This window comes from Podarcis muralis, chromosome 6, assembly GCF_964188315.1.
Source record: "Podarcis muralis chromosome 6, rPodMur119.hap1.1, whole genome shotgun sequence".
Classification (NCBI taxonomy): domain Eukaryota; kingdom Metazoa; phylum Chordata; class Lepidosauria; order Squamata; family Lacertidae; genus Podarcis; species Podarcis muralis.
In genome coordinates this window covers 17,080,247-17,103,523 of record NC_135660.1, presented here as the reverse complement: position 1 = coordinate 17,103,523, position 23,277 = coordinate 17,080,247, and the positions used below count along the sequence as shown (strand labels likewise).

General features: G+C 46.9%; 1 protein-coding gene across 1 annotated transcript in view; it reads right to left on the bottom strand.

Annotated features, from left to right (window-relative positions):
* SERPINI2 (serpin family I member 2) overlaps window positions 1-23,277 on the bottom strand; it is a 46,935-nt gene that overhangs the window by 11,731 nt on the left and 11,927 nt on the right. The window contains exons 3-7 of the mRNA XM_028728488.2: window positions 14,782-15,009; window positions 13,352-13,546; window positions 7,673-7,868; window positions 5,264-5,361; window positions 3,944-4,030 (exon numbers count right to left, since the gene is read on the bottom strand). Coding sequence (XP_028584321.2) covers window positions 3,944-4,030; window positions 5,264-5,361; window positions 7,673-7,868; window positions 13,352-13,546; window positions 14,782-15,009 — 804 coding nt within the window. The remainder of the gene's footprint in view (window positions 1-3,943; window positions 4,031-5,263; window positions 5,362-7,672; window positions 7,869-13,351; window positions 13,547-14,781; window positions 15,010-23,277) is intronic.

Genomic DNA, 23,277 nt, shown 5'->3' with positions numbered 1-23,277 from the left:
AACATAGCTGAATGTGTCATGGATTAACAATATTCCTTATACCTTTTAAGTTAAAAAAGAGAAGATTTCCTGTAAGAGATCAAACCACCATGTGCCATCAGTTAAGCCTCCAAAATATGACTCAGAAGAAGAGAAGCAATTGTTAAATCCTGTTAAATGCTTTTCACTTTTTGGATCACCTACCGTTCTGAGCAAAATCTTTGCAAGTGGAAAATGAGTTACAACATTCTCCCCCACCCGCTCTGCCGCTTTATAGTTACAAATCATCAAAAGGCAATTGAGCCATTACTGGGAAATTCTTATACACCACACCGTTGTTTTATAATATGGCATTTTCTTTAGGGATTTCTCAAAAGCTATCAAGGATAATAACCTGCTAGAGATGCATTGAGTTGAAGAAGTTGAAATCTCAAGATACGGCTCTCCATTTTGAAACTCATTTGAAGGACATATTTGTGACTATATTCACTTTTAACTATAGTTATTACCTTCCCTGCAGGCATTTGTCAAACTGAAAGTTTAAAATGGGCCACATAAACTGCAAAATGTGCTTTAGAAGAGTGGTTTAAATCTGAAAATACATTTGCCTTTTCCCTCTTTTCTTTTACTTTTTAGCAGAAGGCACTATGATAGTCGGGAACTATGCCATTAAACTAAATATCAGTTTTTGTTCAGATTCTTATTAACACCCTTGCTAAGTGAAGGTAATCATTTGCAAAGTGACATTATATACTGTACCACTTGCATACAAATATGCCATACAAAATGATCAGCAAATCAGGCACACTCCTGTCCAGGGTTTCCTGAGCACCACAGGCATTCAAGCCTTTGATCTGCACTTCTTCTAACGGTGAGAAAAATTGGGCTTACAGAAGAGGTCCAGATCATGTAAGCCAGTCTGCCATATGACCCGGAATACCAGGGTTCAAACTGCCACTCAGCAATGACGTTCACTAGATGACCTTGGGCCAGTCCTCATCTCTCAGCCTAACCCATGGGTAGACAAACTAAGGCCCGGGGGCCAGATCTGGCCCAATTGCCTTCTAAATCCAGCCTGCGGATGGTCCAGGAATAGCGTGCTTTTACATGAGTAGAATGTGTGCTTTTATTTAAAATGCATCTCTGAGTTATTTGTGGGGCATAGGAATTCATTCAATTTTTTTCCAAAATACAGTCCGGCCCCCCACAAGGTCTGAGGGACAGTGGACCGGTCCCCTGCTGAAAAAGTTGCTGAGCCCCTGGCCTAACCTGTGAAGCCAAGGGCTCAGCTGCACTTCTACTTGTCTCATGCCTAGACAGCACATGCTCAAGTGTTGTTTTGCTTTCACTTTCTAGGCATGGGTCTGAGCGGTTTCCCCCATGCCCTGCTCTTTTCCCGCAGAAAACTCACTCCTTAGTGCTAAATTGGAGCAAACATCAATCCAGAAAAAACCAGAACTACTGTTTGTTCCGAATGGGTGCTAAAGAGCAGTTTTCCCCAGGAGAAAGCCATGGGACCAAAAGAAAGTGTGCATAAACCCTAAACAGAAAGGGGTTGTTGCAAGGATCAGATGGAGAGGGAGAAAATCGTATACATCACCATCTTGAGCTCCTTTGGGGAAAGGTGAAATATAAATGTCATTAGGGATAGGGAAATCTGACAGTTTTGGTTTCTCTCAGTTCTTCGGTTTTCCAGTCTTAAGTACAGTTCTCCAAATTTGCACAGTTTATGATTATTTTTTTAAGTCCTCGTGAAAATCCACCCACATTTTAGTGTGCATTTCTCTTTATACACACATTTGTAAGCAATTTTGCCTAAGATACATATTTTGCAAAGCAATTTCTCCTGCCATCAGTGTTTGGTGCTTTCACTAATATATGCCTCTACCCTGTGAATTTTTATACACATTGCTTAACTGGAAAAGTGCATTGCTAAGGGGAGATTGTAGGAACGGCCCTTTAGGATGCATATGCATGAGCTCAAAAGAATACAGCAACTTTTCTCTCCCATAGGCATATAAGCATCAGCCCAGCCATAGTCTGAAGCATGTTCATTTAAAGTACTTGCCCACTGAACAACAATGAACTTCACATTAGATTGTGCTCCATTGGCCATTGCATTCATGAGAGATGTCTGAACTTCCAGCGAATTCAGCCCTTAAACAGGAAGAACCTTGGAAGACAGAGCCACATGGCTGACTCCCAAATGAGTCAAAACAAAAAAAATTCCTTCCAGTAGCACCTTAAAGACCAACTAAGTTAGTTCTTGGTATGAGCTTTCGTGTGCATGCACACTTCTTCAACTTAGTTGGTCTTTAAGGTGCTACTGGAAGGAATTTTTTTTGTTTTGACTATGGCAGACCAACACGGCTACCTATCTGTATCCCAAATGAGTGTGAGTTCTAGGACTGCAGCCTTCAGATCATAGAAATTCAGGCGGCATCTTTTGCATCGCTCTAGACTGCTGAGAAGCACTAAATATATTCCGATGTGTCTGGAAGGCTACAAAGTCATTAATTATTGATGCCACTAACAAATGGCTCCTCTGGGTCTTGACTTTTTAGACCCTCGTGCTTTGGGGGCAAATGCGTTCTGCCTAAATTATAAGTTAACCAAAGGAAAACCAGAGGGCTAACAGAATAACAACAGTTCAACATCTCCTCTCAAATTAGGACCATGCCCTCTACTGCATCCTTTGTTTTCTTGCCCCAGTGAAGCCCAGCAAACTCCAACAAGCTCCAGACCTGAACTGGTGCTTGTATAATGTATCTCCAGTCTTTAAAGGACCTTCTTCTTCAGCTGCACATTAGTGAGCCACATAAAACTTGCTTGGAGTCATGGGCTGGGGGGCAGGGGCTTTTCTGTGGTGGCCCACTAGGCACCTTCATTACATATCTTTAGGTGCCAGGTAAAAACATTCATCTTCTCCCAGGCCTTTGTTTAATTGGTCAAAATATGGCCTTTTAAACTGCAGGGGTGGGTGGTGTGTTGTTGTTTTTTGCTTGTGGTAACTATGTTATATATTCGTGTGTGTTTTATATTGAAAACCACCCTGTGATCCCTGGATGAAGCGTAGTATAGAAATTGAATTAATTAATAGCAACCTATGCTTGTTCATATGCAGCTCATCCTCCAGTTCCCATTCACCCCAGCCACCAGGGCTAATGTGTATGGATGGTTGTGCTTGTAGTCTAGAAATGTCAGGAGCAGGAAAGGTTTGCCATGTCTGCTGTAGAGCATTTGTCTCTTCATCTCCCAGGGCTCCCCTGTCCTTACCCTGACATGCAGCTTCCTTCCATAGGCTGGACGTTTTGTGCCAACCAGCAAACATTTAGCACGTGCCATTAAAGCTATGGTTTTCCCAGTAGTGATGTATGGAAGTGAGAGCTGGACCATAAAGAAGGCTGATCACCGAAGAATTGATGCTTTTGAATTATGGTGCTGGAGGAGAGTCTTGAGAGTCCCATGGACTGCAAGAAGATCAAACCTATCCATTCTTAAGGAAATCAGCCCTGAGTGCTCACTGGAAGGACAGATCATGAAGCTGAGACTCCAATATTTTGGCCACCTCATGAGAAGAAAAGACTCCCTGGAAAAGACCCTGATGTTGGGAAAGATGGAGGGCACAAGGAGAAGAGGACGACAGAGGACGAGATGATTGGACAGTGTTCTCGAAGCTACCAGCATGAGTTTGACCAAACTGTGGGAGGCAGTGGAAGACAAAAGTGCCTGGCATGCTCTGGTCCATGGGGTCATGAAGAGTCAGACACGACTAAACAACAACAACAACAAATTATTTCCCATGAGTATTATTGCCCACAAGTGCATACACAGTTTAAAAAGTACAACCCTTTGACCTTTTGGGCACCTAACATCAGCCCATCCCATCCAAATATGGTAGCCTAGATCTGGTCACGTAACATTCGTCCTGATAGACTGAATAAGATCTCTGTCATGTCATTACCAGCAGACGCTGCTGCTTCACTCCCATCTTCATGCAGCTCAAAACAGACTTTTTGAATGGCTTTAGAAATGTGGACATCAGCAGAATCTGAGAGGGGACATGAATGATAAAGAGTTCACATATGATGCACGTGTCATTATTAATCTCAATCCTGCCTATAGAGAAGGGGGGGGGGAATCACATGGGATTGTTCAGAGGAAAAGACGAGTCTTATGCAGCCATCCTGTCTGCAACGCAGCGAACCAGATGCCGAAAGAGTGATCACAACTCGTCTCCTGCTATTGTTACCCAGTTACCGAAATTCAGAACCTCAGATCCTGGAGGTAGCATGCAGCCTTCATGACTAGTAGTCCAGTCAACCTTGCAAGGTATAGGCCAAGGAAAGCGCTCCCTCGAGGTGGGTATTCTGCAGTTACTCACTTTCCCACGTGGGACAGTGGTGAGCAGTTCCCAACATCTTCCACTGCTATACTGTAGCCAACAAAAATCCCACCACTGCTACCACAGCTGCTATTAGACTCCAGACGTTTCTCTCAGAGACTATTGGCAGTCTCTGGTGCTATTAGGAAATTCCCCTCAGAGACTAATGGCAGGCATGTGTGTGTGGATTTTTGTCAAGTACGCAGTGGGTAAGGAGAGCATTTTCAATGTCTGCATGTTCCCAATAAATGGGTGGGGTGATGTGGTGTGGAGAGATAAGCTGACATTAATTTTTTTAAAACAACACAGCAGCAAGTGACATAGTTTGTGTCGCACCGTCTAGTTTGGCTCCGAGAGATAAGCAACAGTTTCATGGCTGCTTTTGCTAACACTTTATTCCTTGAACATGTCTTCTCCTGAGAAGGAACTTCCTCACTGGCCTTGAATTTTACTTTAAATGATTTGTGTGCTGTTGTTGTTTTCTTTAAAAAGAGGGACACGAACATTTGCAACAAAACTGACTACTTTTAACAAACCTCTTGTGCCCACCTTCAAAATTCCTTAGCTATTTCTCCTAAGGAAAGACCACGTTTCACATGTGCTTCCCTCTGAGGCAAAAAAACCATGTGGCAGTTCTGTTCTGAACATTGTTCCTTTTCATGCCTTTGCTTGAAATCTGGGGTGAGATAAGCAAGGATTCTGTCACAGAATAATAACCCCTCACTCTTTTTATATAGTTTTAAAAACCCTATATGTTTAAAAAGCAGGGTGTTCCTTTGTCCTTGAACGAAACACTGAAACACACTTTGTTAAAAGTACATGATTACAGCAGACAATAAGGACCGAAAACACAGATAAAATGTTCACAGCAGCAACCATCAGCATAATAAATCAAAGCACCTGTTATTCCAGAAAGGTCACAGCCATTATTAAAAATCTCAGTAGCGTTGAGAGGCTGGATAATCTCTTTCAAGTCCACCATTTGCTCTATTTTAAACCTGTAGGAAGTGAACATATAGAATCAGTGTTGGCTGATTCCTGTTAGAACCAGCTAGGTGCAAGGCAGAGACACCAGTAATATCTGGAGCCCAAGTCAATGAGAGGCAGAGCCAACTAATTCTAGTTTTGACCCAGCCCACCTCCCAGCTGAGTTCTACATGGGCAACACAGAAATTAAGGAGGAGGAAGCTGACAGACATTGCTGCCCCCTGAGCCGGACGTAAGAAAGATGGCGGGGACCGGCTAAAGAAATACTAAAGGTGATGGGACACATTCACCCTATTGGAATAACCTCTACAAAGGTAAGGAATTGGGTTGTGCAAGAAAGTATTAAGGTATCCTTGGTCCACCATGGATAATTTTCTTTCTGTATGTCTCAGTTTCATTCAAGCTCAGAATATGGTGGGCCCTGGAATATCCCTCCCTTCGAAGCAGTTCCATCTGGCCTCCCTTTGCCAATCCTAGATGTGAGGAGCATCTATGGCAATGGGGTTTCAAAGCTGGTGATTAGAGGTAGAGGCATGGAGCCTTGGCCCTCTCCAAAACCAGTTGATGAGAAGGGATCTTAAAAACTTCCCAAATATTGATCCCTATAGGAGGGGAGGGTGTTTTACTGCTTCTGTTGTAAGTTGGATCCAAGGTCTCTTTGGTGAGGAGGGTGTTGTTGCAAATACAGTGGAACCTCTAGTTGTGGACTTCATCCATTTCAGGGTGCCGTTTGCACCCCGAAAAACCCGCAACTAGAGCATGTGTGTGGCATGATCGAGTGCTTCTGTGCATGCATGAAGTGCGAAGATCACTTCTGCACATGCATGTGGGGCGAACCCAGAAGTAAACACTTCCGCGTTTCCCGCGTTCGTAAGCTGAAAGTCCATAACAAGAGCGGAACACAACTAGAGGTACCACTGTACAATGGTAAGTAAGAAGTCTGCATTTATCTTTGCAAAGGCTCAGACAGACAATGTCCTTGATGAGCCTATACATGCTTTGCAAGATGAGAGATAAGGAGAAGCATTTTAATTTGTGGGGGAAATATAAATATATATCTAAGAAGCCTTTTATGGCATTTTAATGAGGTTTGGCTCTGGCAGTGTGACAATGCAACACTATATGTGCCTACGCAGGAGTAATTCCATTAAGGCCAATTGAGTTTACTCCCGTGCAAGTGGAGATGTGATGGCAGAAGATTTACTACACCGGATAGATTTTGAATTTTTCTTTATAGATATTATATTAAGGCTATGGCAGGCGCATTTTGACAGTTTCATTGGATGCATTATGAGGGATATACAGTAATAAATCATCCTGATTGTAATAAGAGTGGTTGGAGTATAGAAATTGTAGTAATTATTTTACTTGGTTTTTCTGCTTAAATTATGGATTGGATCTAAGTTTGTATCTTTTCCTAGCATGCCCTTGGTTCCTCTTTACCCATATTTTAAAGATGAATTGGCTCTATTAACAGGCACTACTTCATTTGTTCTGCTTTCCCAGATTATCTTTTCCCCTTCACCCACCCACAACTCTTTGCAGGTGAAAATACAAGGGTGCTCGTGTTTCTTTCAGCACTCCAAAAATGATCACTATCTGAGCTCCCTGAGCCCTCAGTTTTTACACACTGCTGAAGACTCTTTCCCACCTACTGGTTCATTTATTTTGCACCAGGCTATTTTAAACTTCAGGTTGCACGTATTATGGAACCAGTAGGTCTTGCAGTCTATTCTCAGCCCTTAATTTGAGTGTTTCTGTTCAGGTTTCCTGACAGACAACCAAGCCCTCCTCCAGTTTATTATGAGCTATACAGGACTCGAGGGACTCAGCCAACCATGCAGTCCACCAAGACACTAGCAACACATGCTAACATTTAAAAACAGACACAATTGGGACAGTAAATACAAGAAAAAAGGGCATTCAAGCAGGGATGGGAACCTTTGGCCCTCTAGATGTTGTTGGACTAAGCATCCTATAATCCCTGACCTTTGGCTGTTGATGGGAATTGGAAGCCATCTACATTTAGGGTGCCATCTCTGGATCAGGGGTAGTAAAAGCATGTGGGACCATTACCAGCTTCATGGTGCTTCTTGGGAGAATAGACGTTTTGTACCTGTCAGCTCTTAATATAGGCCCTAATTTCATTTACATTCGCTAGAGAAATTAGTAAGCACAAACTGCCATTAGCTTAAATAACTGCAAAGCTCCCAGGTCAATAAATCAGCTTGCCCTTTTCAGTGTCTTAATTCCATAAACTCTTCCACAAGAAGGATTTAAGACCAAAAGGAAGACCAGATCGTCACAGAGGTCATTACATACCTGGGAAGGCTGATTTCTACGTCCTCATCCTCTTCCATCGCAGCAAACCAGCTTTTCATCAGCTGGGCTGTAATGAGTTTCTCGACCTCTTCTATAGGCACATCTTCTGCTGGAAGGATCAGCACGAAACTGAATTCCTCTCCTTTGTACGGCAGCTCCAAGACTTGGTAGCGCACATTATGGTCAGAGAAATGACCTAAAAGAAAGAATAGAAAATGGGCAAAAGTCTTAATAGGAGAGAGGTGGCAAAACAAGAGCAAATGAAAGAGGATCCCAGAGGCTTCAGACTATTCATTAGACCGTGGTGAAGGTTTACAGAGCAATCCAATCCTCCCTTACAAAAGACTGTGGCTGGTTTGGATTGAGTGGAGGCATCCCTCCACTCAGCTCTGCCAGCTGAACCAGCCTCCAGTTGGCTGTCAAATACACAGGCAGAAGACCTGCAGGTGCTACCAGGAGCGTAGGAAGGGGGGCGGGGAGGCGGTCTGCCCCTGGTGTCATCACTAAGGGGGGGTGATAAAAGCCCCCCTGGGTGGATAGCTGTGGTACCCCCCTGGGTGCCAGTCACTGCACCAATTACCCACCTGGACGCCGATTGCCACTCCAGTCACCCCCAATGGGCACCGATCACCACACTGATCACCCCCCTGAGTGGCACCCCCGGGTGCATGACATGTTCGCTGTTTCGGGTGCCCAAGCGGCTAGCTCCACCACTGGCTCTGCAGGGAAGCTGCTCCTCTCTTGGCTAGCCTCCAGTGCCCTTCTTCTCCTTCCTCCTCCAGGGCTCAGGATGCCTCGCAAGCGCAGGGGGAAGACTCTGCCACAGGCACAGCCAGCCAGGACAGGAAGCGCAGCCCCCGGGAGCGATGCCGTGGATGCTGGCGGTAGCCAGGGGTAGTCAAATGGGTGGCGCGCTGAATGTCACACCCCCCATGACTCCCAAGCCTACCCCAAGACGCCGTAGGAAGGGGGGAGCTGCGCCACTTTGCCGACGGCCTTCCCTCCTTCCCCCTTCGTTTTGACAGCTCTGCTAAGTTAGGAACCAAAAGTTTGAGCCTCCCAGTGGGCTTGGGGGGTGGAGGAGGGCTCTCCCGGGTGCAGGGGAGTCGAAAAGGGGTGGGTCCCAGGCAAGAAGGGGCTCTACCGGCTGGCTGCACTGGAGGGTCCTTTGGGGCGCACGAGAAAGGAGAGCAAGGAGGCAGAGAAGAGGCCCCTCGGTGTGTTGTCGGTCGCCTGGCGACCAGGAGAGGAGTGGCAGGTGAGCAGGGCTCCTTCCAGCTGCCCAAGAGCCATGCCACCCACCCACAACTCCCAACTTGGGGGGGTGACAAAAAAATATTGCACCAGGTACCACCTGACCTTGCTACACCTCTGGGTGCTGCCCTTCTCAGGGCAGCGCAGCAGAAAGTCCTGAAATGGGGCATTCTGTGGACAGGAACATAGGAAGCCTATACTAAGGTTACCAGACTTTTTTCAAAAAATCCGGGGACCCTTTTTTTTTTTTTTTTTTTGAAAAGAGAAAAAAAAAGCTATTTATTTTTTTAAAAGAAGTAATATCTTCTCTTCTGTGGTCTCCTCTGTCATGTGGCCTTCCTCTGGGCCCTAGCCTGCTCTCTTGGAGTGTTAGCCACCATGGAGTAGGTTTGGGTGGGGCCTGGTCTCTTCCACGTGTCCTTGTCCTCCTGGTGCTCTCCTACCTCTCCTCCTCAGTGGTGGTGGCGGCTCAGCAAGCTCAGGGCTCCCCTCTTTTTTCTCCTTCCTCTTTCTCTCTCTTCTTTCTCCTTCTCCTCTCCTCCTTCTCCCTGCATTGGTTCCAGGGTTTTTACTGGCCCCAGAGTGCCGATTGGCAGTTGGCTGGACACTCTTGCTCCCAGCTGAATTTGGGTCATGGGGGAGGAGTGTCAGGCATCCCTGGTTCCCCCTTGGCAGTGGCAGCGGCAGTCTCAGCAGCCCAGAGCCAGACTGGTAACGCAGTTGGCTCTGGCTGGCTTCAGGAGCTACTCGCTGCTGTGGCGCCCGCCATTTTGCCTCACTGGAAGTCCCCATATGATGTGTCTTGTGCTGTTGAACCAGTCGGGCAACATTCATTCCCTACTAATAAATCTACAACACTTAAAATATAAATCCAGGGATATTAAATGAAATCCAGGGACATTCCGGGGATGGATTTTGTCCAGGGACAGATTTGTAAATCTGGGGACTGTCCCCGGGAAGCGGGGATGCCTGGTAACCATAGCCTATACAGTGGTGCCTCGCAAGACGAAATTAATCCGTTCCGCGAGTCTCTTCGTCTTGCGGTTTTTTCGTCTTGCGAAGCACGGCTATTAGTGGCTTAGCGGCTATTAACGGCTTAGCGGCTTAGCGGCTATTAACGGCTTAGCAGCTTTAAGAAAAAGGAAACAAACTCGCAAGAACTCGCAAGACGTTTCGTCTTGCGAAGCAAGCCCATAGGGAAATTCATCTTGCGGAACGACTCAAAAAACGGAAAACTCTTTCGTCTAGCGAGTTTTTCGACTTGCGAGGCATTCGTCTTGCGGGAAGCGGGGACGCCTGGTAATCATAGCCTATACAGTGGTGCCTCGCAAGACGAAATTAATCCGTTCCGCGAGTCTCTTCGTCTTGCGGTTTTTTCGTCTTGCAAAGCACGGCTATTAGCGGCTTAGCGGCTATTAGCGGCTTAGCAGCTATTAACGGCTTAGCGGCTTAGCGGCTATTAACGGCTTAGCGGCTTTAAGAAAAAGGAAACAAACTCGCAAGAACTCGCAAGACGTTTCGTCTTGCGAAGCAAGCCCATAGGGAAATTAGTCTTGCAGAACGACTCAAAAAACGGAAAACTCTTTCGTCTAGCGGGTTTTTCGTCTTGCGAGGCATTCGTCTTGCGGGGCACCACTGTACTGAGTTAGACTGTTGGTCCATCTAGTTCAGTATTGTCTACACAGATCAGCAATGGCTCTTCGCGGTTTCACACAGGAGTCTGTCCCAACCCTACCTGGAGTGATTGAACCTGGGGCTATTTTCATATAAAGCAGATGCTCTACCACTGAGCTTCATCCCTTCCCCCAGGAAGTGGATAGGGCTGAGCCAGCCTGGGACCCCCTGGCTGGCATCAGGTCCCATCTGTCCACCTTCCACCATGGCCTGAAGACAAGACAAAATGCGCTGACTCTGCATTCTTTAACACAGGGTGAATTTAGCATATGCAACACTAGTGTTCACACCTATCTCTGTTTTAGCATCCTAAATTATGTAAGAGATGCTCTGCCAAGCCATCAGGTTCCAATTTTGCATGCATTTTAGACATCTCTGTAAAGTCAGGTAGCTAGAGCACTTCTGAGTATCAATTTTTAGAGAGTGAGGAGGCAGAACAGTCAGTGGTGGAGCATATGCCCGCGCTGCCCAGGGTGTGCGTGCTCCTGAGAGGGGAGAGGGGAGCACTCCCGAGGGGGCGGAGGGCGCCCTCCCAGGTACTGGATAGCCACTCAGGTGCATGGAGCGGCATGCACGCTCTGCAGCCGGAGCTGTAGGTGCTCGTCTTCCAGGCAGAATGAAAGGCACACCCACCGATCCTACTTCCTTCCTCTGCCCTTCCCACCCCCCTCAATTGTTTGTTTGCTCGCTTGCCTCCTTCCCGTCCTGTCCCCTGCCTGCTTGCCTGCCTGCAACAGCACCACGCACGCCCATGACTCCCAAGCCTACCACAAGCCAAATGTCAACCCCCCCTCAGGGATTACACCCAGGGCGGTCCACCCCCACCACACCCCTCTTCCTCCGCCACTGAGAACAGTCAACAGCTTTATGAGACCAAGTGGAAACTTATTGGTTACTTGAGTCACGTGACCACGGCTGAATCGATAGCTGCGTTTTGCCATCTTCAGGAATGGCCTGGAGGCAGGTGCTTCTCCTGATAAGCTACCACAATGGTGCATGGGCACCTCAGCCACCCAGTTGCCAGAGTCCCTGGTTCAAGGCCCCCTGCTGCCTTATAAGGCAGGATCCAACTCACTAATAAACTGAAATGCATACATGAGTCCTTCATTTTGGAAGGGAAAGAGTTTGACATGCTCCGTCCATGATTAATTTAACACATCAGGTTAGATTCAGAGAAAGAGACAGAAATAACGAGCAGAGATCTTGAGATGTGGAAATTATTTGTCTTGTACATGCGCATGATTTAATTGGAATGTCACTAGTGCTACTTCGCAATTTTGAGGAAAGCGTCCATTGATCTGCTTTGCCACTTCTCTTTGAAAGCGTCTGCATTTCGTGGGGGAAAATCCCCTGCGAAACACCACACATTTAAAACGGCTCTGTCATACCAACACATACTGTGGTTCACAGTATGCAGTGCACTGGCACCAGAAGATTAAAAGAAACGACATTAACAATTAAAAAAGAAAGGAAGAAAGGAAGAAAGGAAGAATGTGATACTTGCCACAGGAAATAGCCAATAATTAACTGCAGTGCTATTTTTCTATATATAAAAAAAAAGGGGTGCCAGAACACATCATGAAGACCTGCCTCATTCTCTTAGAATGGCAATGGCACCCACCTGAGAGGTGCCAGTACTGAGTTCCTGTGAGTTCCCCTTGAAAAAGAGCCCCAAGTGACTCTAATAATGGTAGCTTTGTGCAACAGGCAGATAAACACACAGGAACTCGTGGTCCTGATGCAAGTAGGCTCAGAGTTCAACAGAACCTACTGTACTTTTCCATGTATAAGACTATTTCCCCCCCCCCCTTAAAAATCATGCTAAAAAGTGGGTAGTGCATAGGGTGGATGTTTGATTGGTTGCTGCCGTGGCTGTCAGTGGCTATTGCACATGTTATTGGTTGCTGCATCAATGGGTGGTGTTGATTGGCTGATGCTCCGGCAGTTGGGTGGGCGATTGGCAGCTTCTCCCGGCGATGGGACAAATGAGAGGCAGATTTCTCAATGTGTACGGGTGAGCAATTTTCAGCAATCCCCTCTAAAAAAAGCTAAACAACCCTGGGTAATCCCCCCCCCAAAAAAAGCTCAACAACTCTGTGCCATCTCCCACCATTTTCCTAAATTTGAGTCCCCAAATTTGGGCGTCTTATAGATGAACAAATACGGTAATTGGTTGATCTGATAAACAGATTGGAATATAATTAACCTTCAGATTGTGATGCAATTCTTGTCTCCAGAAGCATACCAGAATGCATTTATAAAATGTCTATTTTGGGATAAAAGGATATTGAATACATATTTTGTGTTAAAATACATAGTTAAGTAGGAGTTTAGATATTATTTTTGTACAGATTGGTTGTTGTTTTTAAGAATCACACCATGGTGAGGAAATGATATGGAACAGACTTAGGAATAAACACATGAGAAATCGACCCGGAGCAGAAATGGACTGATCTACACATCCATTCATACAAACTCATATAAAGTGGTACCTCGGGTTAAGAACTTAATTCATTCCGGAGGTCCGTTCTTAACCTGAAACTGTTCTTAACCTGAGGTACCACTTTAGCTAATGGAGCCTCCCGCTGCCGCCACACGATTTCTGTTCTCATCCTGAAGCAAAGTTCTTAACCCGAGGTACTATTTCTGGGTTAGTGGAGTCTGTAACCTGAAGTGTCTGTAACCTGAAGCGTCTGTAACACGAGGTACCACTGTATATGCATGTGAAACCAAGTGGGATGTCTGAATTACCAAGCTTTGCTTTGAGCTGAAGATGCATCATCGGTATCTCAGTCACCGAACCGTCACTTTTAGTGAAAGGCATCAAACTGGTGTCCTCTGCTTTGAACGTCTGCTTCCAGTCCCCTTTGAAGAAAAGGGCATTCACCAGCAAAAGTCTAGTCAAGGGACCAAGGTCTCCACTTGCCACGAGGTTCCTGATTTTACCTGCGCAGAAAGAGACTGTCAGTTGTGTCTAGCTGTTTCTCTAATTGGCCAGGATGCAAACTAAGATAAAATAAGAACAATAGCATAGAATCTCAGAAGTGTAGAGTTGGGACCCAAGGGTCATCTAGTCGAACCCTCTGCAATGCAGGGATCTAAGCTAGATCATACATGACAGATGGCCATCCGTCCAAGGAAGGAAAGTCCACCACCTCTCACTGGAGTCTGCTCCACTGTCAAACAGCTCTTACCTCTGTCCATTTTAATATTGCTTTTAATAGGCTTTAATTATGTATTATTTGCTGGTATAATCAAAATTAATATATTTGGAAAAATATATTTTGGGGGGAGTTGAAATGAAATTTAAGACCAGTTTGGTGGGTGTTGCTTGGTAATACATCAGTAGGGATTTTTGTAAGAATTTAAAGAAATTTCCTTAAGACTAGCAAAATTTCCTAAGAGGACAATTCCCATATTTTTAGCTTTATAGCATTCACTGTGGAGGTGGAACTAAAATATCTTTTCATAAAGAAATTATGCATTTAATTGGTACACCATGACACAAAAATAATTATATATATATATATATATATATATATATATATATATATATATATATGGAACATAAATTTAAAGGCATAATGCATAGAACAAACCTGAAGTTTAGGGATCATAAGTGTGGTACTTATTAGGTCTCCTTGGTTACTATTATGGTTTATATGCAAAATGTCAGATTACATTAATGAAATGAGCATACAAAGCTGGGCTGAATTTTGGAGCTAAAATATCTTTTTAAAGGAGGATAATTTGAACAGTCTTAAATTGCACTGTATGTACAGAATTTCCCAATATTTTTCTCTCTTTTATTCATGTGAGTGTGCCTTTAACTCCAGGGCTAGCCCAAGGCATTTTTCCGCCTGAGGCAAATAACAAAATGGCGCCTCCCCCAGTTGCACCTTTCTTCAGCACTGGCAATGGGGATAGTGTCCTCCACCTCCAGTACAGCTGAGGAGAGCAAGCTAGCTTAGGGTATGTGTGACAAAAGAGGGGAATGGACAGGGGCTCAATGTCTAGGGGTGCTGCTGCGGCCACCCACGTTTTGCCACCTGAGGCATTTGCCTCAATCCACCTAATGGTTGTTCCCACGAGCTCTGCCCTTTGAAAAAATCAATGAGGCCTAACCAGGATGCACTGGGAAGCAAACCCATGCAAGAAAGGGGCAGGGAGCTTTTTTTTACCATCTGTTTTGTTTTCCACCCAAGTACTTATGGCCTCTGCGGAAGCTTTCGTATCTTGGAAATTCACCAGCTTTACAGCTGTCTGAAAGAATTCCTTGTTGCTATGGAGATACTGTTCCTTCACCATGAATCCTTCTTGAAGGTAGAGGGCATTGGCAAGATTAAATGTAAATGCCTTTCCTTCTGAGGGGATGGAGAACAGTGTCTGAAGCGGCTTGAAGGCTTCACCTGAAGAAAATAAGTGTTAAGAGTTAACATCTTCATTTGAAGAACACAAACCAGCTGTGTAATAGGGTAGTTATCCAATACAGACATGCGTTCATAATCCCCGCTTCCTGGCCGAGGTGCTCCCTAAGGTAAATCTGCAGCAAAGATGAAGAGACACAACACAAATGCTATTATACCTGGAGCAAAGAAAGAGTAAGAATGGGGAATGGCAGAATCACCTCTCCCGAGAACCGAATTTGCTTTTAAATGAGCCAGCCACTCAGGCAAAATGAGAGCAAAGCCTTGATAAAAATAACAGGCGGGTTGGTCCAACATCCCTATCTATTAAGTTAGCATTGATCTGAGAGCCAGAATGGTGCAGAGCAGGAATGGGGGAACTTTCTCAGGTTGAGGGCCGCATTAACTCATGGGCAATCACCCAGAGGCCACAAGCCAGTGGCGTGTGGCGCCAGAGGAAGAAATGGGTGGAGCAACAGGTGCCAACCCTCCAACATTACTGCAATGAAAATAGGGACATGCTAGTCATTCATTATCAACATCAAAAAAACGAAGATCATGGCCACTGGTCCCATCACCTCCTGGCAAATAGAAGGGGAAGAAATGGAGGCAGTGAGAGATTTTACTTTCTTGGGCTCCATGATCACTGCAGATGGTGACAGCAGCCACGAAATTAAAAGACGCCTGCTTCTTGGGAGAAGACAGCATCTTAAAAAGCAGAGATATCACCTTGCCAACAAAGGTCCGTATAGTTAAAGCTATGGTTTTCCCAGTAGTGATGTATGGAAGTGAGAACTAGACCATAAAGAAGGCTGATCGCTGAAGAATTGATGCTTTTGAATTATGGTGCTGGAGGAGACTCTATCCATTCTGAAGGAAATCAGCCCTGAGTGCTCACTGGAAGGACAGATCCTGAAGCTGAGGCGCCAATACTTTGGCCACCTCATGAGAAGAGAAGACTCCCTGGAAAAGACCCTGATGTTGGGAAAGATGGAGGGCACAAGGAGAAGGGGACAACAGAGGACGAGATGGTTGGACAGTGTTCTCGAAGCTACCAGCATGAGTTTGACCAAACTGCGGGATGCAGTGGAAGACAGGAGTGCCTGGCATGCTCTGGTCCATGGGGTCACGAAGAGTCAGACACGACTAAATGACTAAACAACAACAGTCATTCATTCATTTATTTTACCCCACCCTCCAGTTGTTTAACAGACTACATATCCCATCAGCCACTGGCCATGTTGACGAAGGCTGGCACTGGTTTGAAGAAGGTTGGTCTAGGATAAGGGAAACCCATGTTCAATTCCTTTCCAGCCATGAAGCTCACTGGGTGGCTCTGGTTGGAACCAGGAACCATCTTTCAGCCTAACCTACCTGACTGGTTTGCTGTGAAGATAAAGTTAGATGGCAGGGGACAGCCATGTGTATCACCTTGAGCTCCTTGGGAGGGGGGGGAGAAGGATCACCATGTAATTAATGAATTGGCAATAAACCAGGCCAACTCTGCCAGTGACACAGTCTAGACAGGTGGCGAGAGTGACCCAGTTCAGAAGCCATCTGCCAAGCCACAAGTGGTGCAGACATATTTATAATCTCCTTGCCGCATGGCCGGATCCTTGGCCCTAACTGAAGTAAAGGAAATCTTTGAGTAGCAAGACGGCACAGCTACCCCATAACAATGCTGTGTATGCATGCACAGTGCATTTCTAATAATAATTTTAAAGTGCATTACAGTTTTTAAAACCTAGCATATGGGTCAACGCCATCAAATTATTTATCATCCTAGTGCACAGTTTTTAACAACCATGCTACTTTGCTGTCTATCTTCATGCCCTCTAATAAAATGCATCAACTTGGACATAAAAGCTACTGGCCATATCCTCTGGAATTGTTCCATTATTGAAGGCGCATCAGCATTTTCTCCTCTTAATAGTCTTGAATGTTTCCTTCTTTTTATTGCAGAAATCTAGCCCTTGCGGATTTAACAAGGGCCCCTTAAATTTTTCCAGATTCAAACTTCATGAATGTATCCTTGAAGGATGCCAGTTCCAGGAGTCTTGAAGGATGCACAGGGCTTCTGAAATGGTTGTGGTAAGCTTGTGAAATTAACATGGTCTCAAGGAAAGGGTTAGGAAGGCCTGAACTCCCTCACCATAGCCCAGACATTCAAAACATTGCTTGCTGTTTTGTGCAGTAGTCCCCAGTATTGCTGCCAGGTTTAAGCTGATAGTCAATGACTTTGCTGTGGCTACGGCGGTCACCGCTCCATAAGATGCACCTGGCCATAAGACGCACCTAGTTTTTAGAGGAGGAAAACAAAAAAAAAATATTCTGAACAAAACAGTGGATGTATGATTTTTGTGGTTCATGCTGTGGCCACAGACATGTGATTTGACGGTGAGTTTGGGGTAGCCCAATGCAAAAATCCTGAGGATCCATGTGGATCCGTGCTTTGTAACCATGTTTTTGTGCCATTGCGGCCCCACGAAACAGTGGGTGCGTGAGTTTTTTGGTGCAGGCTGTAGCCATGGACATGCTATGAGATCTGATGGTGAATTTGGGGTGACCCAATGCAAAAATCCTGAGGATCCATTGGCTTTTACCTCCCCCCTCCCAAGCAGCCTCCTTTATTGCTAGCGTCCCTTATCTCACTTCCGATCACTTGCCAATTAGCGACTTTGTTTCAACACCCACTTCCCTCTTTCAAAACAAAACAAAACAGTATGATCTGCTTTTTGCCCCTGGGCAGTTCAGCTCCAGGGACCACGCATTCGCCCCATAAGACGCACAGACATTTCCCCTTACTTTTTAGGAAGAAAAAAGTGTGTCTTATGGAGCGAAAAATACGGCAAGTCTTAGGAACCCCCATCTGGATTGACCAGGCGTCACTTCCGGCAGGCGGGCCAGAAGTATTTTGATTGCCCCATGCCCAAGCCAAACCTCTTTCATCTGTATTCAATAAAGTTGTGGCCTGTTTTGACCCAAAACCCAGCCAAATTGGTCTCTTATTTGCATGGGTTGGGGTATGGGAATCCAATGCCTGGTCCTGCAAGCCATTTACCCATATGCTAGGTTTCAAAAGCTGTAATGCATTTAATGGTTTTTATTAAGAATGTACTGTGCATGCATGCTCACATAGCATTGTTATGGCTATGCCATCTTGCCACTTGTAGTTTTTCTTTTGCTCAGTTTGCAGCCAAGGCTCCGGCCATGCGGCAAGCAGATTATAAGAACTTCTGCATCGCTTGAGTGGTGAAAAGTTCCAAGGACAATGCTCTCAGGGTTAGATTACCTGGATGAGAAAGTATTGGAAGCTTGCAGAGCGCAACCCTATGCATGTTTTCTCAGAAGTCAGATTGCCTCCAGACTGTCAGTATTTTGCAGGAGGGATTCAAGAGCACAGCAGAAATATAGGTTTGCACAATTCAAGGGAGAGCTCTGTCGCCTTGGCGTAACAAATCCACTTAAAAATAAGTTAGTTGCAGTTAGGAAGATGATAGGAAAATGCACCTCAGAATGTGGAGTGAACGGATTATTTATAAGAAGATGTGTAAATACCCTGCAATCACTTCAGGATGAATATTCATTCCCTTATAACCTCCCCACAAACAAATCACAATGACCTGGCTTCATCTAAGTATGAACTGACTACCATCCTTTCCTATAATTAACTGACCACTGGAGTGGTCTAACAAAGGAACGGTTTTTCAGCACTGCTGTCCTAATAGCACATATCAGAGAATCAAAGAATTGTGGAGCTGGAAGGGACAACAAGGGTCAATGCAGGAATCTTTTGCACAAGATGGGGGTCGAACCCATAACCTTGAGATTAAGAGTCTGATGCTCTGCCAACTGAGCTATAGTCTTATTGCTGGAGTAAGAAGTGTGGGGAAGCTGATGGCAGCAGCAATAGACCAGTAAAATATAAGAGAAACACAGCGGTGCAGGTCTTATAGGGTCCCTTTTATGATGGTCATCTCTATTGCTTTAAAATGTGATAAGTCATGCCTGATGCGTTGTGGCCCCTTCCCACTCATTCTGGTGAGCAGGACATTGGACTTCTGCCCCAAAGTACAGTATTGTTCTGATGGTATCACAACAGAAACCCCATAGAGGCAGCAAGAGGCAGAATGGGCCCTGGGCTACAGTCGAGACCAGAGAGAGGGACAGCAGCTTGTCAACAGGCAAGCATTCCTATTCTCTGACGACAGACCCCCTGGTACTGAATCTGAATTATCCTCATGCCACAGGTTTTTCATTTAATACCATGGTGGCTGCGTAAGAACAAGGCTGATAAAGTGCATTATTTCACACTCCTCCTAATATCACTTCATGTTGCCATCTAGCAAGTCAGATGTTGCATTTCTAAAGCAATAGAAAGTCCCAGGAGCTCCAGCAGGGATTAAAATAAGCTTAAATAAGGAGAAAGCAAAATCTGTTGAATTTAAGAGTGAGCTGAAAGAATCCAAACGCTGTTCTGATGACATATAAATTTATCTTTCAAAATGACTCTCTGCACAATTTTCAGAACTGGTGTTACAGAAGATACTGAAGCTTTAAAAAAAATACCGTACTTCATGTGTTAGCCATCCTGATCTTTGCTTCGTGAACGACTTATATGTACTCTAATGAACCTTCTCCCCTCTTGAAGTCACATATCCCTTTAAAAAGGGTTTAAGGTTTCCTATTTGGGTTTTTTTTTCTAGTGGTGAAATGTGCACTTAAAGTATAATCACCAACTTTTTATTAACAAGGAGACAATTGAAACCTTATATGGTTGAAATATACTCAGAGTCGCAAAGTGATTTCATGCTCTTTATTCAGCTCATAGTGGTGAGGAGGAATGAATGAATGTCCCCTCAGAGTATCTGCTTTATATACATTATTTACACAATGGGCTGCACATGATTGGCTAATTCCGGAATTCTACTGTAAGCCAATCAGGTTGTGGATTCACTTCTATCTGGAGCATGATTGGGTGGTTCCTGCCAACCAATCGTACTGCTGCATTGTTCTAGGACCAATCAGACTGCTGCATTCTGAATCCTATTGTTCTAGGACCAATCAGACTGCTGCCTTTTGGATCCTATTGTTCTAGGACCAATCAGACTGCTGCAGTTTGGATCCTATTCAACTCAGTACATAACACCCCTCCCCTCTAAGTTCCAGTCCTGCCTGGGAGGTCGCATTCATAGTCCTCAAGGTACGCCGGTGGCCTTCGTGTGCGTTGCGGCCTGGGGTGTTCCCTGGTCCGGGGTTCAGGTTCTGGCTCGTGTTCCAAGGATGCTGGCTGTGATGGGGCTGTTTGGTCTGGCGCAAGCGGCTCGCTCAGTCGTGGTTCTGGCTCCAGTGTCCTTTCGGCCTCACGGGTCCTCTCTGTATTTACTGATTCTGCCTCTCCTACTTGCCCCTGCTGCTCTATGGGCCTCACTGCCCCACTGTTCCCTTGGGACTCCTGTGACCTGTCCTCCTCCTCCTGGTTTTCTCCCGGGAATCGTCGCCGTATCTGGTCGCAGTGGCGGCGCCAGCATTGCCCCCCATCTGTTAGCACCTCGTACGACACGGGGCCAGTGACCCTGGTGACTGTGGCGGGTACCCATGCAGGGCCTGCCCCAAAATTCTTTGCGTACACTGGGTCCTGGGCCTCGAAGGTCCGGGGGTTCCTGCCTTCCCCCACCACTACCTCATCCTGAGCTCTATCGGGGTGAAGGCGGTCCAATCTGATTGCAAGGCGCCGACCCATTAGTAGTTCAGCGGGGCTCCGGCCAGTCGTTGAGCTGGGGGTGCTGTGCTGTGCTAGAAGGAATGTGGCAAGGCGGTACTCCCAATCCCCTTGCGTCATGCGGCAAAGGGTGTCCTTGGTGGTCCGCACCATGCGTTCTGCTTGGCCATTGGTGGCAGGGTGGAATGGCGCCGAACGGATGTGGCGGATGGCGTTCTGCGCTGTGAAGGTTTGGAATTCTCCTGACGTAAATGCAGTCCCGTTGTCTGAGACGAGTGTCAGGGAGCCCGTGGGTTGCAAACAGCCTGCGTAGTACCCGGATGGCTGCAGACGTAGAAGTGGACGGTACCAGTGCGACTTCCAGCCATTTGGTGTAGGAGTCCACCACTATGAAGAATGTTTTTCCCTGAAAGGGGCCAGCGAAGTCCACATGCAGGCGTGACCATGGTGCTCGGGCGGACTCCCAGGACTGGACTGGGGCCCTTGGGGGATCTGGGCGGGATTCTTGGCAGGCCTGGCAGTGTTTGACCCAGGCCTCTATCTCTCCGTCGATCCCCGGCCACCACACATAACTCCTGGCAAGGGCCTTCATTCTTACTACCCCTGGGTGTGTCTCGTGTAGGGCTGTGAGGACCCTTTTGCGGAGGGGCTGGGGAACAACGACCCTGCTTCCCCATAACAGGCACCCCTTGTGGGCCGACAGTTCATGTTTGCGGGTTGTGTAGCCAGCGAATTCTGGCCCGGGGCTGCTGCTGGGCCATCCCCTCCACACCCAGTCCAGGACCCGGGAGATGACCCTATCTTTCTTGGAATGGTCTGCAACTTCTTGTGCCTGAATGGGGCGGTCGGGAAGCAGCTCCAGGCTCATAACCTCTTGTGCAGGTGCTGGGTCGGGGCCTGTTTCTGGTAGTGGTAGCCTGCTGAGGGCGTCTGCATGGCCCATCGCCTTCCCCGGACGGTGAATCAGTGCATACTGGTAGCTGGCAAGGAAAATTGACCACCTGAGGACGCGAGGAGACAGCACTTGGGGGGTCTGCTTTTCGGGGGCAAACAAGCCAAGCAACGGCTTGTGGTCAGTCACCACAGTAAAGGGCCGCCCGTACAAGAAATCATGGAAATTTTTTACTCCCTTCACGATTGCCAGACCCTCCTTGTCGATTTGCGAGTAGTTCCGCTCGGTTGCATTGAGTGTCTGGGAAAAGTATGCCACCGGTACCTCTCTTCCATCCGGGAGTTGGTGTCCCAGGACAGCGCCAATGCCATAGGGCGAGGCGTCGCATGCTAGCACCACTGGCAGCCTCTCGTCGAAGTGTGCCAAGACCGAGTTTGAGACAAGCAAGTCCTTGACTGCCTGGAATGCGGCCTCCTGGCGCTGGCCCCACACCCAAGGGGCCCGCTTGTCCAGGAGTCTGTGTAGGGGCTCCGCTACCGCCGCCTTGTGGGGAAGGAAGGAATGGTAAAAGTTCAATAGTCCCAAGAAGGCCTGAAGTTCAGTCTTGTTCTTGGGCGCTGGGGCATCACAAATGGCCCGTACCTTGTCCCCAGTTGGGTGGACCCCTTCTGCGTCCACCATAAATCCCAGAAAGTCCACCTGGGGCACTCCTAGTAGACATTTTTCCCGCTTCACCTTGAGACCCGCTGTCTGGAAACGGTGCAGAACAGTGCGGAGGCGGTCCTCAAACTCCTCTGGTGTGGGCCCGGCAATCAACACATCATCGAAGAAGGGGGTGACGCCAGGAATCCCTTTAAGGAGCGAGTCCATTAGATTCTGGAATATGCCTGGTGCCACGCTGACACCGAATTGCAGCCGCTTTACCCTGAACGCTCCTCTGTGCGTCACAATCGTCTGTGCCTCTGCTGTGGCCTCATCAACTGGCAGCTGGTGATATGCTTGGGCCAAGTCCAACTTGCCAAAAATTTTCGACCCAGCCAGGGTGGCAAGGACATGGCTGACCACTGGCACTGGGTATGCATGGGCCGTGAGGGCCTTGTTTATGGTACATTTGTAGTCTGCGCAGATGCGGACCGAACCATTAGGCTTGATGGGTGTGACAATTGGGGTTTCCCAGGGGGCATTAGGCACCGGCTCCAGCACTCCTTGCTCCACAAGTCGGTCCAATTCCTCGTCTATACGGGGTTTCAGGGCGAACGGGACCCGGCGGGCCTTGAGCCTGACCGGTCGTACTGCGGGGTCAAGCTGTAGAGCAATGGGGGGCCCCGTATACTGTCCCAATTTCCCATCAAAAACCCCCGGAAATTCCTTGCATATGGCGTCCACGTCCACTTGTAAGCTCGTGTGGTTCACCCCGGTGACGGCTAGCCCCAGTGGTCCAAACCATGCCAATCCCAGTAAGCTAATGTAGGGGCCCTTGACCACAAGCAAGTCCAGTCGCCGCGTCCGCCCTCGGTATTGCACCCTGAAGGTCCCCACCCCCATGGTGGGGACCTTACGTTTCTGGAAGTCCCGGAGGGTGAATGGGGCCGGCCTGAGTTTGGGACCCCCAGTAGGACACAGTTTCCTTAAGGTCCTTGCCGAGATTATGGATAGA